Consider the following 19111-nt stretch of genomic DNA (forward strand, 5'->3'; position numbering starts at 1 on the left):
ACGCAGCAGGATCCCTTGGGTATATTTTCATCCATTTATTAGAGGTGACCCAGACTTCATCCTGTGTAGAAATTTAACCTTCAGAACTTAATTTTTATCTGGCGGTTTGATTGCTTTTTAAGTTTAATAAGCCTGTCATGTCATGGCCTCCCTGCAAATATTCTCAACCCCCTCCTGTCCACCTTAAACTGTGCTGCTCGCTTAATACACCTCGCCCCCCGTTCTTCATCGGTCGTCCCACTTTGCCAATCCTTTCACTGGTTACCCGTTGCCGAGTGAATAGAGTTAAAGGGGTATTCCCATCTGCATAATTATTTTTAAATTTGTAGATAATTAAAAGTTAAACATTTTTGCAAATATAAGTAATTAAAAATTCTGCAGAGTTTTAAAGATTTTCTCTAACTTTCTTAGTGGTGACAGTCTGTTGTCTTGATCGGTTGCCAATGGTTACGACCACCAATGCAGAAACTTTCTAAGGTCAGAAAATCAGCCATGATGTCCTTATAGTGGCCAGGATATTTTCTGATACATGTAGTGTCCCTGCCTGATAAACCAGCTACAATAAGAAAATCATAGCTGGGTTCCTGACAAGTCCCAGACCATAGAAAGTTTCTGCATTAGTGGTCGTATCTATTGGCAACCGATCAAGATAAAAGACTGTCACCACTAAGATGGTTGGAGAAAATCTTTAAAACGTTGCAGAATTTTTAATTACTTACCGTATTTTTCGGACTATAAGACGCACTGGACTATAAGATGCACCCAGGTTTTAGAGGAGAAAAATAGGGAAAAAAAATTTTCAGGCAAAAAATGGTAAAATATTTAATATATGGGAGTTGTAGTTTTGGAACAGCTGCAAGGCCACATTGACAGGTGACCCTGCAGCTGTACGGGGATGTATAGGGCGTTTTTTTTGTGGGGCCAGGTGTAGACCGGGCATTTTCAGACACAGGGATACCTAATGTATATGTTTCACAGTAATGTTATACTTTTATATGTATTCTAGGGAAAGGAGGTGAACTTTTATTTATTTTATTTTTTATTATATTTTTTTTAAGTGTTTTTTTTTTTTTTTTTTTTTACTATTTTATTATCCCCCGCCTAGGGGGCTTGAACCTGCAATCATTTGATTGCAAGTCCCATAGACGGCAATACAAGTGTATTGCCGTCTATGGGAGATTCTATACATTACTATCGCGGAGGGTCATAGACCAGCCGCGATAGTAATATATATCTATGACAAGCCTCGGAGCCTTCATTAGGCTCCCGGCTGTCATCGGAACAGGTCGGCTCCTGCGGCCTCGCCGTGCAGGAGCCGGCCTGCATCACTAAAGGTATGGGGCCGGGGGGGGGGGGGGGGGCTAACTAACTGTCGGGACCTGCGGAGGAGCAGTGGGTTTGCAGCATGGCCATGCTACTGCCACCGCTGGTTTTCTTCAGCGGCAGTAGCGCGGCAATCTGCAGGCCCCGGCAACTAAGACAGTCCCCGGCATCTGCTGTAATAGACCGGCGGATGCCGGGGAGTGTCTTAGCTGCCGGGCCTGCAGATTGTCACACTCCTGCCGCTGAAGAAAACCAGCGGTGGCAGTAGCGCGGCAATCTGCAGGCCCCGGCAGCTAAGACACTCCCCGGCATCCGCCGGTCTATTACAGCAGATGCCGGGGACTGTCTTAGCTGCCGGGGCCTGCGGATTGCCGCGCTACTGCCGCTGAAGAAAACCAGCGGTGGCAGTAGCGCGGCCATGCTGCAAACCCACATTCAGACTATAAGACGCACCCTCATTTTCCTTCGAAATTTGGGGGGAAAAAGTGCGTCTTATAGTCCGAAAAATATGGTATATTTGCAAAAATGTTTAACTTTTAATTATCTACAAATATAGATCTGATTATGTACATGGTAATACCCCTTTAAATATACTAACACTAACATACAAAGCCATCCACAACTTGTTCCCTCCATATATCTCAGACCTAATCTTCCGCTACCTGCCCACACGTAACCTCAGATCCTCCAATGACTTCCTACTCTGCTCTACTCTCATCCGCTCTTCACACAATCGTCTCCAGGATTTCTCCCGTGCATCCCCCATACTCTGGAACTCCTTACCAAGACACATAAGACTGACCCCCATAATCACAGGCTTCAAGAAGGCCCTGAAGACTCCCCTATTCAGGAAGGCCTACAACCTTCAATAACGCTACTGTCATCACACCACCATCTGAACAGTCTCTGCCCTCACCTTCTTTCTCTATCCCTCTTCCCTCATGGACTGTAAGCCCATGCGGGCAGGGCCCTCTATCCCACTGTGCCAGTCGGTCACTGTTAGAATTATATTTGCTTTGTATATTTTATGTACCGTATGTAAACCCTCAAATGTAAAGCACCATGGAATTAATGGTGCTATATAAATAATATTAAAGAGGACCTTTCATCAGATTGGGCACAGGCAGTTCTATATACTGCTGGAAAGCTGACAGTGCAGCTTTCCCGATCTGTGCCCTAGGTAAAGCTCTATCAGTCCCGGTACCGTAGCGCTTTACAGTCAGAAGGGCGTTTCTGACACTTAGCCAGGGACGCCCTTCTGCCCAGCAGTGCCTATCGCGCTGTACTGTGGAGCGGGGAGGAACTCCCCCCTCCCTCTCCTGATAATACTCGTCTATGGACGAGCTGTGTGAGCAGAGGGAGGGAGCGTTCCTCCCCGTTCACACTGTACAGCGTGATAGGCGCTGCTGGGCAGATGGGCGTCCCTGGCTAACTGTCAGAAATGCCCTTCTGACTATAAAGCGCTATGGAACAGGGACCGATAGCACTTTACACCAGGCACAGATCGGGAAAGCTGACAGTGCGCTGAATTCAGCGCACTGTTAGCTTTCCAGCAGTATATAGAACTGCCTTTGCCCAATCTGATGAAAGGTCCTCTTTAAATAAATAGTGCCTTCCTAGTGATATTGTAATGGACTTGTGCCTAAGGATAGCAGCCAGTCTAAGCACAACGATGTTACGCATGAGCTGTAGTTTGAACCAGTGACATGAAGTGTGCTTTAAAGTACTTCAGACTTGCATTGCGGCTTAGAATACCAAACCGCTAAGGGTGGGTTCGCATCTGCGCCCCGGTCTCCGTTTTGTAGGTTTCCATTTCCTGCCCGAAACTGGAGAGGAGACAGAAAACTGCAGTCATTTTTCAAACCCATTCATTTGAATGGGTTTGGAAAGTGTCCGGCTGTGAGCGCCTGTGAGCGTTTTGTGCTCTCCGTGGCGAAACCATTTTTTTAACCGGACACAAAGTGGGACATGCAGGACTTTGTGTCTGGTTAGAAAAAAACGGTTTCACTGCGGAGAACACAAAACGCTCACAGGCACTCACAGCCGGACACGGTCTGCCAGGTTTCCGTCTTCTGTCGGCAGAAGATGGAAACCTAAAAACGGAGATTGGGCACAGGTGTGGACCCGTCCTAACTGTAGTTGCTGATCCTAACTGGGCCCTAATAGAGCATATTGTAGCTAAGAAGTTGGCAGAGAATTAATAGCCAGTAACAATTGTGGCCTTAAATATATATTTTTTAGAACTCGACTGAAATTTCATATAGGAACATATAGTTATACCATATATACATTTGTGATCATACAGAGCTTGAGTGAAGCTAATGAGAGATTGGAAGCCCAGAATCAGGAAATGACAAAGAATCTAGAAGAATCTGTCCAGGAAATGGAGAAAATGACTGATGAGTACAGCAAAATGAAGCTTATGGTACAGCATAGTGACAGTGCCATGGACCAACTAAGGAAGGAGAAAGAGCACTATAGACTTCAGGTATGTCATTCACGTCTTGGAGGATGTAATTTTTCTGTATGTTACTTTACTTTTGCACATGTTATGTTACTTTTGCACATTGGAGGATTCATAGTTTTTAGACACTGTATACTTTACAAATTAAGGAAAAAAGAAAGGTTGTAATAAAACATGAGTTATTGTATTTAATTTTAAAGAGGCCCTTTTATGTTCTCTAGCACAGGACGTGGTCCTTACCATTAGAAAGCTGTCTGTGGGCTGAATTGAGTTCACTTTCAGTCTTGTTCATAGGTGCCCCTGTTGCAAAGCTATAGGTGCCATTAGTTTAGGTGCCCAATCTCATTGCTGAATGGTGGAGCATGGCTCCCTGACAGTACACTTGGTCTATTCTTGTACTGTGAAGGGGTATTTTCAACCATACAGTACTGACGCTGAACTGTAAGGCTGGCCCCCTTGATAGTACAGGGATATTGGTAGCCAAACCTAACGGCACCACTATCTTTGCAACAGTGAAGAATACCAGCAAAACTGAAAGTATGCTGTATTCAGTGCAAGAACAGCTTTCTAGTGGTATATACACTGTTTTACTGTCTTAGAGGACATGTTCTATAAATTCGCTAGTGATAGGTTAAAAGGGTTTTTAAGCCCCAAATAGAATTTTAATACTGATAAACTAACCTGTGGGTAGGTCATCAGTATGTGATCAGATTCCAACATCCAGATCACACACAGATTCTCTGTCTTAGAAGCCTCCCAGTGCTGGAAGCTGCTAGAAAATGTTGGTGTGGGAAGCGCTGCAGTTACCTGGAACCAACGCTATCTATTCCATGGTCTAGGCTGCTGTTCCGCTCCTGTTACTTGAATAGCAGAGGCCCTGAATATGCCACCCATCCATTCGCAGCTTCTAGTACCCTGAAGCTTCTAAAACAGATGATCTGTGTGGAGTCTAGGTGTCAGACCCCGACACATCACATACTGATGATCTAATTGTTAATATAAAAATTTGATTTGGGGCTTTACAACCCCTTTAACATCCTGTATATTTATCCTTTGTGAAATATGCTCATTAAAAGAAAATCTCCATATTGAAAATGTAACCCAGTTGGTAGCAGGTTATAGAGCAAAATTAGCTTAGCAGGTTCATATATCGTTTTGTAGAAATAAGTAAAATAGTAAAACTAGTAATTAATTTAATTCTGTGGTTTTGTCAATGATTGTAAGCCATGTTTATACATACAGTCATACAAAAGAAGGATGGCAGTCATTAAAAAGGACCATTCACTGGACTCCTAAGCCCAAAATGAGCTCCGACTAAAGGCTTATTCACACAAATAACACATGAAAAATTGCTCTGTTATGCTAGTTTTTAAAACAATGATGGGTGTATTCAAACTTCACTTCATTCAATGGATCATGAATATGGGCCTTCAAAAATAGGACAGGTTCTATCTCTGGCTATTTTTCACATATAGATGCAAGGCATTGACGCTTGCGTGAATAAGCCCTTAAAGGGGTTGTCCCATCTCAAGGATCCTATCTATACTGGTAGCTTATGTAAATTGAAGACTTTTCCTAAATATATTGCTTTAGAAATTCTGCTTTGTTTGCCTGCTATATGAGCTTATTTCTTCCATTGTTTACACAACGTTGCTATAACCACGGACCTGGGAGATAGGACAAGTGAGGTCACTTAGTACAATCCGTGGACAATCCGTGCAGCTAATTGCAGTTTGCTGATAAAGCACAGTCTGTTAACTCTCTATGTAAACACACAGATAACACTCTGTCTGTTATGTACAAGAATCTGCATATTATCTCATCTGTATAAGGGTTCATTCACACAGAGTTTTTTGGTGAGGATTTTGGGACTGAAGCCATGACAGAATCCACGTGGAAAAAATGTCTCCCCATAAAGTTCTATGGCTTCTGCTAGCAGAAAAAAAGCTTCCTTCAGGCGGATTCCGCCTGCAAAAACCAACTCAGTCAACAAGAAGCGGAAAATCAACGTTGCGGATTTGGGCGTGGAATTTGCAAAAACCACGTGGAAAAACTGCTAGCGGTTTTTTCAACGTCCATACACTGTGCTGGAGGAAAAAAACATTTCCTAATTCCTGAACCAGATTTTTTCTTCACCAAAATCCTTGCCAAAAAACTCAGTGTGAATGGACCCTAAGAGTTGTGAGACTACTCCTGCCCTTTTAGCAACAGGGAGGGGAGGGAGGAGAATACTGGAAGTATTGCACGCAGCCTGGAGAAAGACTGAGATGGGAGAACCCCTTTAAATAAGCACTGGCCCCATTAGAAAGGTAAGAGCAGTGCCGCACCTCCCATAAGGCGACCTGAAGCGACCGCTTCAGGCGGCGCTATGCCAGGCCCCCGGGGAGGGCGATATTTTTGCTGACCTAAGCCAGTCCAGGACAAGCTGTGCTGGACTGGCTTAGCATCACCGTCTCGGCAGCCCGGCATGGGAAGCGAGTGGTGGATTGGGGAGGCCCTGTGGACACAGCGCTGCTCCACTGGCCTCCCCTCACGCTCAGGCAGAGAACAGGTCCTCTCCCTGCCTGCTCTCTGCCTGCTAACGCCGTCTCGTCCACTCTGCCCCGCCCCCTCTGCTCCGCCCCCTCCTCCTGGGGGGAAGGGGGGCAGCTTTCTGTCGTCCGCCGCAGGCGGCATAAAAGCTAGGTTCACCCCTGGGTAAGAGTATGTAAATTGTAGTGCAGGTAATCTTCTTATCAGTGGTTATAATTGTGAGTTTTCTGATTCATTATGGTCCTAGGCCGAGTCACACAACCAGCAAACAGACTTAACAATTGATGCAACATCTCAGTTTCTGCAATCATTAGAGAAACTGACATCTTGTTCACACATAAAATGCTGGATAATCGTAATGTTGGTCACATGACACAGCTGAGGACCAGAAGGGAGTGGAAAATCCACAAGTTCACTTCCTAGTAATAAGATTACCTTCAATGCAATTTACATCATGTTTCTTTCTAATGGGTCAGAGGATATAAAAAATTGTGGAAACACTTGAAATTTAATATATGATGGGTTATCCTAAATCTTTTCTCACAAGTCTTTCTCATTGGACTGCATTATCAACTTCAGGCTTCTGGTCAAGTTGTACTTTTAGCATGACTGAGCATACGAAAACTCGCTTATCTCCAGATCTGAGAACCTTTAAGAAATCTATAACCTATATTTTATCAACCAAACTTGGCTGCTCAGAGTAGTCAATAGATAGTTAGTTGCCTGTTCATCCTTATGTTTATTTGTATCTGATACATTGCATTTTGTTACCTCTTATTTAGGTTACAGAGCTGACCGAACAGTTAAAAGCAAAGAACGAAGAAGATGATCCAGTTATGGTAGCCGTAAATATGAAAGTAGAGGAATGGAAGGTACGGACAGATACTGTTTTCAGTGATTACAAGACCCGTACTTTTTCTGTTTGTATACTGACTACTTTACTCATAGGAGATTTTGGCATCCAAAGATGAAGAGATAATGGAGTATCAACAAATGGTGCACAACCTAAGAGAAAAATTGAAAATTGCTGAGTTGGATGCAGATAAGAGCAGCGTGTTAGCTCTGCAGCAGGTGAGGCCCCCCAGGAACGAATCATTCTCATTTTGTTTTACTGTATTTTTAATAGTGGATTTCAACTTATTTTTTGTATGGAAGGGTTTGCAAGAGAGGGATAACCATATCAAGATGTTGACTGAACAATTGGAACAGCACACTAAAGACATGGAATCGCATATGCTTCATATTGCAGACCTAAAACAGCAATTGCAGACAGAAAAAGGTATATTTATAGAAACATATCCTTTGTTCTCATGGGGGATAACCCTCTGCCACAGGGGTCAAGCAGCACCTTATTCTCCTCTTACCAAAACTGATGATATAACCAGCGTGAGTTACATTGGTACAATGGCTTGGAATGTAAATGCATGTTGAAAATCATATTTAAAGAATTCATTGCAATATAAAATGATTAAACTATGAAGATAACAGCAAGTGGCAAGTAATAATTCTCATCTACATTTCTTCTAACCTGTTTACTTTAGGTGACTTAAGTCACACACAGCGTAATCGGGCTGAAAGGCTTGAAGCAGTGGTGCAGCTCACAGAGCAAAGGCTCAGGGAAGCCGAGCGTGTTGCAGAATTGGCTGAGAATGATGCACGGCAGAAAGATAAAGACCTGATTGATGCTCTTAAAAGAATGAAAGAGTATGAAATGGTAAGTAGAGGTTCTGTGTGATATAAAATAAGCAATACTTTCTCCTTTTTCTCCTGGCGATCCTGCTTCAGCACTCCCGCTACTGACTACTGACATGACCGTCCTGAGATGGTTACTATGAGACTGATGTGTCCAGTGTCTGACAATGGGAGTGCCAGTGCTGTATCGCTGGGAGAAAGAAGTAGTAGATGGTCCCTTTAAAGTGTACGCTCTCCTTTTTAATAGAATTGTATAAATTACATTAAGAATAAATCTACACACAAAATTCAGAAACAAAAAGTTAGATATGTATATACTTTCACAATATAATAAGTCTTCATTCTTTACAGGGAGTTTATGGTCTGGAGGATGCAGTTGCTGAAATTAAAGAACTCAAGACACATCTAAAAATAAGGGATCGTGAAATTCAGACATTTACTACAGATATTAATAAACTAGAACTGAAAATAAATGATATTCTTGATGAAAATGAAGATCTTCGGGAACGTCTAGGTAATTTTTTTTTACTTCTTTCATATCATAGAGCTTACAAGATTAAACATCTAGTAAGAGTTGGTGGGGAGAATTCTGTTTTAGCAGGTGATCGTATGATGTTGTTTCAGAATACAGTCAAGCCTATTATATGTTTATCTGGTTTGGTAAACCCTTTTTCAAATACCTGACTGTTGAATTCTGAGCCACTAGGGGTCCCACATCATAGGCCTTAGGCCATAAGCCTGAGCAGAGTGACTAGAAAGTCTTATTCTTTTATGGAAGATCCAACAAATTTACAGGAGTGCAACAAACACGGCTTGTTTCTTCTGATTTTTTTTTTTTTGGATGAAAACAGACATGATTTTCTTATAGTGAACAACCCTTTTAAAGTTCACATACAGACAGTGCTGCTTCCCTTTAAAGCATCAATCCTATTTTATATCTTGCATAATAGGACTTGATCCCAAAACTGTGATTGATCTTACTGAATTTAAAAATGTGAAGGCCCTCAAACAGCAGCAATACAGATCCGAAAACCAAGTTCTTCTAAAAGAGGTAAGATTTATCCTTATACTTCACTTATGTTGTCAGTCTTTACTGATTTTGCATGCTTGGACAAAATTGGGATGTTATCATTTATTTATAGTTTTGGATGGGGAGTATATTTTATTATCTACCTCTAGTCTATAATCATTGGACTACTGGAGAGTATGTCATGTCAAGTAAAAGGGAATATATTGCATAACAGTCAAAAAGGTCAGTACTATAGTACTAAAAAGGTCTCTTGTATACAGTAATGTTCAGACTATAAAACACACCTGACTGTAGAACACACAATCAGATTTCAACAGAAAATCGCAAAATAAAAAATAATAATAATAATACTAATTAAAGCTAATTAATGATAGTCTAAGGAAGTTTAGTGGTTAACTGTTAAGTTCATAGTTGTGTCCAGGGAATTGACTGAAAGGGAGTCTGTCAGTAATAGTTAATTATAAACCTAATCCCAGTACCTTGTGTGTGCTTGGGGGCGGGTGCAGGGCTGCTGTAACCATAGGGCCAACGGTCCACTTACACCAGTCCCTATGGTAGCGGATGCCCCGTTGGCACAGGATAGGTCATCAGTATGTGATATTTGAGGGTTCACCACTCGAATACTGCACAGTTATGGAGTCTGTCTGTATACCTTGATGTTGAATACGATTATCTCTAGTGTGAATCATACAATTGACATCATTTCCATGTCTGGTCTAGATAGATATAAATTTATGGACTGTGCTAGTAAAGTTTATATTGTAACAAAATAGATTGAGCAACTAGAAGAAGAAAGAATTGAACTGAAAAAACAAGTTCGCAAGTTGGCTCATGAGAAAGGAAAAGAATCTGCAACTCTTGGTAAGATTAAACATTTTATGTATCAGTGTGTTAGCTTTATTCTTGTGTGTCTTTTTTTATCTACGGTACTTTTATTTTAAATGTAATATGGCTTGCGTTAGGTTCACACTAGCCTTCGGGTTTCCGTTCCCGAGTGGATCCAAAAGACGAAAACCCTATTTGCTTAAGAGGTTACTTGCGAACCATCAGGTTTTCATCCGGTTTCCGCCCAAAATTGAGAGAAAAGGCCTGTTTGCATATTTTAAGGGGAAAGGAGTGTCTAAATAGTCACCCAACGCAGATGTGAACGTAGCCTTAAAGAGGACCTTTCACCACTTTTGGGCATAGGCAGTGTTATATACTGCTGGAAAGCTGACAGTGCGCTGAATTCAGCGCACTGTCGGCTTTCCCGATCCGTGCCCGGTGTAAAGAGCTTACGGTGCCGGTACCGTAGTGCTCTATGGTCAGAAGGGCGTTTCTGACCATTAGCCAGGAACGTCCTTCTGCCTCGCGGCGCCTATCGCGCTGTGCTGTGGAGCGGGGAGGAACGCCCCCTCCCTCTGCTCACACAGCTTGTCCATAGACGAGCATTATCAGGAGAGGGAGGAGGCGTTCCTCCCCGCTCCACAGTACAGCGCGATAGGCGCCGCGAGGCAGAAGGACGTTCCTGGCTAATGGTCAGAAACGCCCTTCAGACTGTAAAGAGCTATGGTACCGGCACCGTAAGCTCTTTACACCGGGCACGGATTGGGAAAGCCGACAGTGCGCTGAATTCAGCGCACCGTCGGCTTTCTGGCAGTATATAACACTGCATGTGCCCAAAAGTGGTGAAAGGTCCTCTTTAAAGAGGACCTTTCATCAGATTGGGCACAGGCAGTTCTATATACTGCTGGAAAGCTGACAGTGCACTGAATTCAGCGCACTGTCGGCTTTCCCAATCTGTGCCCGGGTAAAGCGCTATCGGTGCAGGTACCATAGCTCTTTACAGTCTGAAGGGCGTTTCTGACACTTAGCCAGGGATGCCCTTCTGCCCAGCATCGCCTATCGCGCTGTACTGTGGAGCGGGGAGGAACTCCCCCCTCCCTGTCCTGATAATACTCGTCTATGGACGAGCTGTGTGAGCAGAGGGAGGGAGCGTTCCTCCCCGTTCACACTGTACAGCGCGATAGGCACTGCTGGGCAGAATGGCGTCCCTGGCTAAGTGTCAGAAACGCCCTTCTGACTGTAAAGCACTACGGTACCGGGACCGATAGCGCTTTACCCGGGGCACAGATCGGGAAAGCCGACAGTGCGCTGAATTCAGCGCACTTTCAGCTTTCTAGCAGTATATAGAACTGTCTGTGCCCAATCTGATGAAAGGTCCTCTTTAATCATATATTTTGTATTCTGTGAATTTCCAGCATCAACTTTGTGTCTAGAATAGTTACCCAAATTTTCAGTGTGTGTATTCTGGATTATACTGTGACCCACTATTGTGGTTATGAGTAGACAATGGTGTAAACATGGCACATCTTTGGAACAGTGTGGTGAATCTAGTTTGGCATAAAATTTTTCAACTTGACTGTGGATTTTATGAAAAAGGGGGCATGGTTTAAATGCACCAAAATTGTGTCATAAAATTCTGGCTCAGAACAAACCACCTAAAGGGTAGTGTAAATGTAGACTCAACGGTCTATAGATAAACCAGATTTCTCATCCAGCATCAGTTACTGTGGTGAATTTAGTGTATTTTAAGACTGCATGTCTAAGATTGTACTGTTTAACTATTAGAAAATCTGTGTTTGTATGTATAGCAGAGATGTATGCAAATATGTGTCATATCTACTTGGCATACAGTTTTGCAGGATGCCCTTTGTCAGGGATAGGCGTCACACCCACAGATATTTCCACTTACTGTATACCACTTCTGGGGATATCCGTTCACTGTACACACACACACACACACACACACACACACACTCACACTAGACCCAGATGCAATCATAAAAAGGAATCCTGTTTCCACACTCCTTTCCAGCTCGCCCGTCAACACTAGGCAACACAGGAATTAAGCACCCATTTACACTCATAGGTCCACACAAAGCTGACATGAGGGAGAACCCAGGATAGCACATAGAAATGGCCCACATTCATGTGCGAGGCCTTAAACAGGCTGCACTGATACATTGGAGTGAACGCCTCTTCGACATTGACCACATCAGTTAAAACAAATAGTTTCCATCCATACAGTACAAATTATTTCATCACACCTTTTATATTGAAAATGTAATTGTAGATACCATTGAAAAGCATGCCTACAGACGCCTACATTATCAGCACACATTCTAAAGTCCCAAAAAAATCATTAAGCATATCTATTCTGCATTTATTATTATGGTTAAACATCGCATCATAATGGACAGGATCTGGTTGTCATGATAATGCCACACTTGTTTTGGGGTGATTTTCAGAAGTTATCCATTATGGCACTGTTGCATTGATTAATTTGATCAACTGCTTTAAGAAGACACATATAGTTTAGAATTAGATAAATTAAATAACTGGATATGTATTTTGTAAATGACGTTGTCTTTGGCTTCCAGGGTTAACAGCAGATGACTTGTTCTTGAATCGGGGTGCTCTCACAGAAATAACACCAAAACAGAAAAGTTCCAGTTTGATGTTGGTGGAAGGTACAGAAAAAATTAGGGGAAAGGTAAGTAGAATGGGTACGTGTTTGTTTGACTGTTGGTAAAATAATCGCAAATATGACTAAAGATTTTCAGTGGCATGTAGAATTTTGACTGTGTCTATAGTAACTGCTTGTTATCTATTTATTTCGCCTGCACTGAGCCATCCGAGTGATTTCAGTCGTCTTCTGAGGCACACCGATGCATCCCAATACAGTATTAAGTATACAGGCATAAACAGTATACATTGTTTTCTCATTTGTAACACTACATCTCTCTGGAACCACTTTTACTGACAGCATTGACTATGATTGGTACCTCAAAAATACAATGACTGTTTTTATGGTCTACCCCATCCACATCCCTATTACAGGGATGCAAGGAAGGTGAAACTTTAATTATAAATAAATAAATCATACAGTCCTGTCCCTGGCTCTCCGGTGTTCACCTCTGTCCATTCGGACGCATTAATATTTATTAGTTTTTAGTGAAATAATAAGTATAAATTCATTAAACTACCCGTATATACTTGAGTATAAGCTGACCCAAATATAAGCCTAGGCCCCTAATTTTACCACAAAAAAACTGGGAAAACCTATTGACTCGAGTATAAGCCTAGTCATAAGTTGCAGCTCTTCAATTTGGCCCAGACACACGGCCGCAAAAGCAACAGCATCTATGTGTACGCTCCCATTGAAATGTAATAGTCCATAATTTTATCCACCATTACAGATAAAAAGTCTGGTCATGTGCATTACAGTTTATTAACTCCATATGCCTCATAGTAATAGTAGTTAACCCCGTCATGTCCCTCACATTAACGCCCTGTGTGCCTCACATTAGGGTTACTGATATGTGAGAAACATGGAGGTAATAATTATTACATTAAACATTATTAAGGCACTTTATTATTACCTCCATATGTCTCACATATTAGTAACCCTTATATGGGGCACACAGGGGTTAATGTGAGGGACATGATGGGTTTAACTGCTATTAATATGAGGCACATGGAGTTACTAAAACTAAATAATAACCCCAAATACCTGACATTAATAGGCAGAGTAACCCCAGCAGGTACCTGTGTGTTTTACCTTTACTTTGTTCACTTGAGCCTCCTCTCCTCTGCAGGATGCAGGCACAGCAATAGGAGCCTCCCGGGCTTTCATCTCTCTGGCTAGAGAATGGGGGAGTGTCTTATATCATTACTGTAGCACTAAAGGACACTCCCCCTTCGTTTAATTTATGCAGGTCCTTGAAGGTTCTGTGCTCCGTACCTCATTTTGCCAATTGGTTAAGGAACCGATCGGGGCCCCTGACCAATGCATTTGTATTAACAAAATGAGGATTAATAGTTGTGGCTCGGGACCCTGCCTCGAGTATACGCGAGGGGGGCTTTTTCAGCATAAAAACTGTGCTGAAGAAGTCGGCTTATACTGAAGTATATACGGTAATTTTCCTGAGACGTTTAAATTGTGAAGAGAACAAGAATCCAATGATTTGGAAATCTCATATAACCATATTTTATTCTCAATACAACATAGAAGACATATCAGAAGTTGATAGTTAGACTTTTGTCCATTTTATTTGAAAAAAAAAAATAGAAACTGATGGCAGCAACACATCTCAAAAACGTTGGGGCAGGGTTAACAGCTGGAAAAGTAAGTGGTAGTAGATAATTAAATTTTAAATAAAAGCAAAATTTATAGAAAATTGCCACATTTGTATTTCATATTACAATGTAATAAATGTATTATTATTTTTTTAATGTTTCTCGACAGAAAAAAACCTCATGTTTCAAGGGCTCTTCACATAATGTAGAAGCTTCAAATGTATCTGAGGTCTGTCTAGATGTATTTCAGAATAGAAAAGCCTTAGGATCCTTAGCAACAGAAATTTCAGAGATGATTGACTGTTGCTTAAATGACGTACATACAAATGAAAATTTCCATTCTACAAGGCATGATATGAGGCATTCAGTTTCATCAAAGAATGAAGAGACCAGGCCTAGACTCTACAATAGGGACTCTGTAAAGAAGAGTGTGTTCTGCACTGGTAGGCTTGTGGCAGACAGACATGGAAGTGTTTTACCACCTGTTGGTGTGATGTCAAGTGAGAATAGACAGATAGAAAAATCTAAGGAAGTTACAGATGGATCAGCTGTAGACAGAAGGCAGTCATCCTCTAGCCAGAAACGAGAAAGAGAGAGTGTTGATATCTATAATGTGCACAGTCCAACTTTTCAAGCAAAACAGGAAAAAAATCAGTGCAGTTCAAGATATCGACTATATAGGGAAAATTCGGAGGTGAAAATTAATGAACTTCCAAGTACTCTGATCCAAAAAAACTCTACAGAGTTGTTGAACACTCCTGACTTTGCAAACCAGAACTGTGCTGCCTATTTCCATCAGCCAGTCAGTTATGAAGAACAAGGGGAAGTCATTTACATGGCAGATTCATGGCACGATGACTTTAAGCCAAGTCTTTTAGATCCTGTCAAGTCTCATTTAGAAGAGTTAAGCACTGAACTTGCCAATTTGAGGAATAAGCTCATTAAAGCTCAACTTTGTTAGCTGCACTTCTGTTCTCTGAGTTTTTTTTATTTTACAAAGTACATTTATTAACCACTTCAGTGCCGGGCCAATTTCTGGTCCAGGACCAGACACATTTTCGGTTTATTTTGTATGTGCAGTTTTGAGGGCTGTAACATTTGTCTCATACGTCTCATTCAACTTTATTTTTGTTTTTATTTGTGCATTTGTTTTAAAAAAAATTTTTTATATCCAGGAAAATATAAACAAAATAAAAGGGAAATTATGTCTGGTTTTCACTTTTCTTTTTTTTTTTTTTTTTTTCATTTAATAACACAAAGTGCTACTGAAAAACTTTATGAAATAGTTTTTCCACTCCATTACGGTAATTTTTATTTTGTATGGTGTCGTCGGGAGTGGGGCCTTTAATAACAGCGTTTTATTGGCGTATTATTTTATTTACATTTTTTTAAAACTTTTTTATTCATTTTTTTTATATTTTTTTTTTTCAGATTGTGTCCCCATAAGTTCATAAGAGATCTTTGGGGACATCTGATCACTTTTTTCTTTGTTAGGGAGGCTGATTTCCCCTATAACTGGGAATGGTACATTTAGCCCTAGTTGCAGCAGGAATACAGCCTCCTGCATGCTACTATACACCTTACTAGAGCTTATCTGGGTCTTGTAGGACCCATCAGCTCTTGCAAGACACTATGCCTGGTGGTTCACATGACCGCCGGGTCAGAGGGTGGCTGTATCATGGCAGCACGCATAGCTGTGTATACAGCGCTCATTGAGCACTGTATACACAGTGATTGAGAAGGCAGGGGAGGTAATAAACCATCCCTGCCTTCTGTCTGGGAGCTCCGGCTGAAGTTACAGCCGGCTCCCAGTATCAGCAGCTGCACGATCTCATGCAGCTGCCGTGTTCTGCTTGGATGTACCGGTACGTCCTGTCAGAACACGGCAACTACCTTCCAGATGTTTATACTCTGTGGGCGGCCCGGAAGTGGTTAAAGGGAACCTACCACCATGATAATATATATAATATATTTTAATTTATTTTATTTATATTATATATTTATATTTATAGTTACTTATTTATATATTTGCACTTAGCTCAGTTTGCAGTTATAGAAGGCAGGTTTCCAGTTAGTGACAGGACTGCCTATCTTATCAGACTCAGATACTGGTTCTGATAATAGACAAAGCAGATCAATTGATAAATGTAAGTTGTACTGAATCTTTTCTTACAAAACTAAGTATCAATCTGCTTGGCTCCTCCAGCTCTATAGCTGAAAAATGTATACCTATTTTTACATTGTAGAAATTTGTGGCAGTTAGCCTAGGCTGTGGACTGACCAACCGCAATTGATATGGAGTGCAAAAGGAAAAAATGGGGGGCACTCACTCAAATGTGGACTGACCGACCGCAATGTTTAGCATAAATTATTGGTCAGCCCACTATTTTAGGGCTTCTCAATATATATATTATATTTTTTTTTTTTCTTTTTAAACTCTGGACTCACCAGTCTCTCTGTTGTGATGCTGGGGTCTAACCGGCAAATACGTACTACCACGTAGTGCCAACACCTAATACCCTCACCAGTGCAACCAAATATCACAGTACAGCACACATACTATGCATAGCTATGCCAAATACTTCCCCAGTAGCACCACATACCAGCGTCTATGGAGAAAATCTCTCCCTAAAAGTGTAATATATCCCACTAATTTATTGCAAAGTGCCAACATGACAAGTTAACCTTTTACTACTGAGGTTTTATTTTTAGTAAAAACAACTCGTACTTTAACATCTTTTGTTTTCTAAGAAAAACACAATAAGGCCCCATTCACACCACTGTAGCCATGTTTGCAGGCCGCATTTGGTCCGAAACATGAAATATTCAATATTTTTGCAGTGTGAAATACCAGAACAAAAGTGACATGTGCACAGCTCCATTGAAATAAATGCGTCCATTACTGCAGTCAGTTATAGACCTGTAAAATACGGTTGTGTGAATGGGGTGTCACAGAGCTTCCAGTGATTCAAACCACAGGCCCCTCACACACTACAATATGTTCCATAGTGTCCCCCACACAGTACAATCTTTTCTAGAATGGCCCCCTCACAGTACAATATGTTCCACAGTGGCCCTCACACAATAAAATCTGTTCTACAATGGCCCTAAAACAGTACAAGCTGTTCTACAGTAGCCCCCTACACAGAATATGCCCAACAGTGACCCTTACACAGTACAATATGCCATACAGTGGCCCCCAAACAGTACAGTCTATTCCACAGTGGCCCCCACACAGTACAATCTGTTTCACAGTGGGCACACACAGAGTATAATATGCTCCACACTGGTCCCCAAAAAGTATAAAATGCTCCCAAGAAGCCCTCCTTGAGCCATTTCATGTGAACCCCATGAAATTCATTTCACCATCCAAGTAGAGGTGAGTAAAAGTAACACCAAACGTGTGCTATAGCTTTGCCACCACACCTCGAAACTGTGATTACTCTAGACTGAATTTGTGAATTGATTTTTTTTGGCCCCTTCTCACACAACATTGCATATGTATGCGTTGACATAAGCATCAAAATGAATGCTTGTGGAGACTCCTAGAAATGCATACAAATGTTGCTGTGCTAAGTGGCAGAGTAGCCTGCATGCTAGGATCCTGTGACATGTTTTGTACATCATCTATATGCTACATAGTTACTTTCGCACCATGATTTAGATTATTCTGTGGTTCCTATCACTCCATTATGAGGTGAGCGCTATTGTTTATGTCGGTGTTTAGATACTTTTCACAGTGTGCCTTGCAAATGATATTTTGAAGGAAAGTAAAAACAGTTAGTGGCCCAATGTCAGACTCAAAAGTCTATTTTGTCCTTTATGGTAAGGATTAACTGTATCTATATTACTTACATGATGACTTTTTGTGGACGTTAGTATTACTTACTAGTTTTCCATAGCATTATGGTCTCCATTTACATTGGTTTCATTTGACAATGCTTGTCTCAGTACCAATTAATATGGTATCTTGAGGGACCGCTGTATATAAAACAGAGGTTCAGTGGAAAATCATTATGTAGAAATGTATTTGCAGTTACAGCAAGGCTACAGCAAGCATAAACTACAAACAGGTGATCAACTATTGAACTAAAAGCTATCAGGTAAATTGTACAAGCCTTTGAGGACAAGGAGACACGGTGCACGGTGATGCTTCTAGCCATACACTGTTGAGCCACAGCTTTAAAGGGGTTGTCATACAAAGACATAGTCTGTTGATATTTCTTATACGGGTATAAAAAAAAAACATTGTACAGGGTTGTCATCCATTTACGACACCATGCTATGAATCAGAACGGAGAGGCATTCTCTGTAAGTAACTCCAGTAGTGTCTGACTTTGGCTTTCCTCATCCTACTAATAATATACTCATACTACTAATATTATAAGTGTGAAAGTTTGTGTGTTTGGATGTTTGTGAGTTTGGATGTTTGTTCCTCAATCACGCTAAAACGCCTGGACGGATTTGCGTGCAATTTTCCACAAACATAGTTTTCCCTTAGGATTGAGTCACAGGCTACTTTTGGTGCCACTAAACAACATGGCTTCCTAGCAGGAGACTCACAAAAGCAGGACTCCTAGCCCCAGATATAGACTCACACACACTGCCTGGCATTTCCTGCCTCAACCTGCCTGCACACTCCTTACTGTCACCTCAGGAGTAGCCCTCACTCTACTCACTCACATTTACATATAGCTTTCCACTATATAACACATCACATTGTCTGACACAATACAACACATCACATTGTCTGTATCACGACATACACAATACAACACATCACATTGTCTGACACAATACAACACATCACATTGTCTGTATCACGACATACACAATACAACACATCACATTGTCTGTATCACGACATACTCAGTATAACACATCACATCACATTTGCTAGCCCACCAAACTTTTTAAAGCACTTTTACAGTTTCACACGTCTGTGTCCG

At 41.4% G+C, this 19111-nt stretch overlaps 1 protein-coding gene across 1 annotated transcript in view; it reads left to right on the forward strand.

Moving 5' to 3' along the window:
- Positions 1-19111, forward strand: part of CEP290 (centrosomal protein 290) — a 116598-nt gene that overhangs the window by 17828 nt on the left and 79659 nt on the right. The window contains exons 10-18 of the mRNA XM_075274540.1: positions 3629-3811; positions 7102-7191; positions 7268-7390; positions 7475-7598; positions 7861-8033; positions 8363-8525; positions 8962-9062; positions 9815-9902; positions 12464-12576. Of these exons, the coding sequence (XP_075130641.1) occupies positions 3629-3811; positions 7102-7191; positions 7268-7390; positions 7475-7598; positions 7861-8033; positions 8363-8525; positions 8962-9062; positions 9815-9902; positions 12464-12576 (1158 nt within the window). The remainder of the gene's footprint in view (positions 1-3628; positions 3812-7101; positions 7192-7267; positions 7391-7474; positions 7599-7860; positions 8034-8362; positions 8526-8961; positions 9063-9814; positions 9903-12463; positions 12577-19111) is intronic.

This window comes from Leptodactylus fuscus, chromosome 5 (genome assembly GCF_031893055.1).
Source record: "Leptodactylus fuscus isolate aLepFus1 chromosome 5, aLepFus1.hap2, whole genome shotgun sequence".
Taxonomy (NCBI): Eukaryota; Metazoa; Chordata; class Amphibia; order Anura; family Leptodactylidae; genus Leptodactylus; species Leptodactylus fuscus.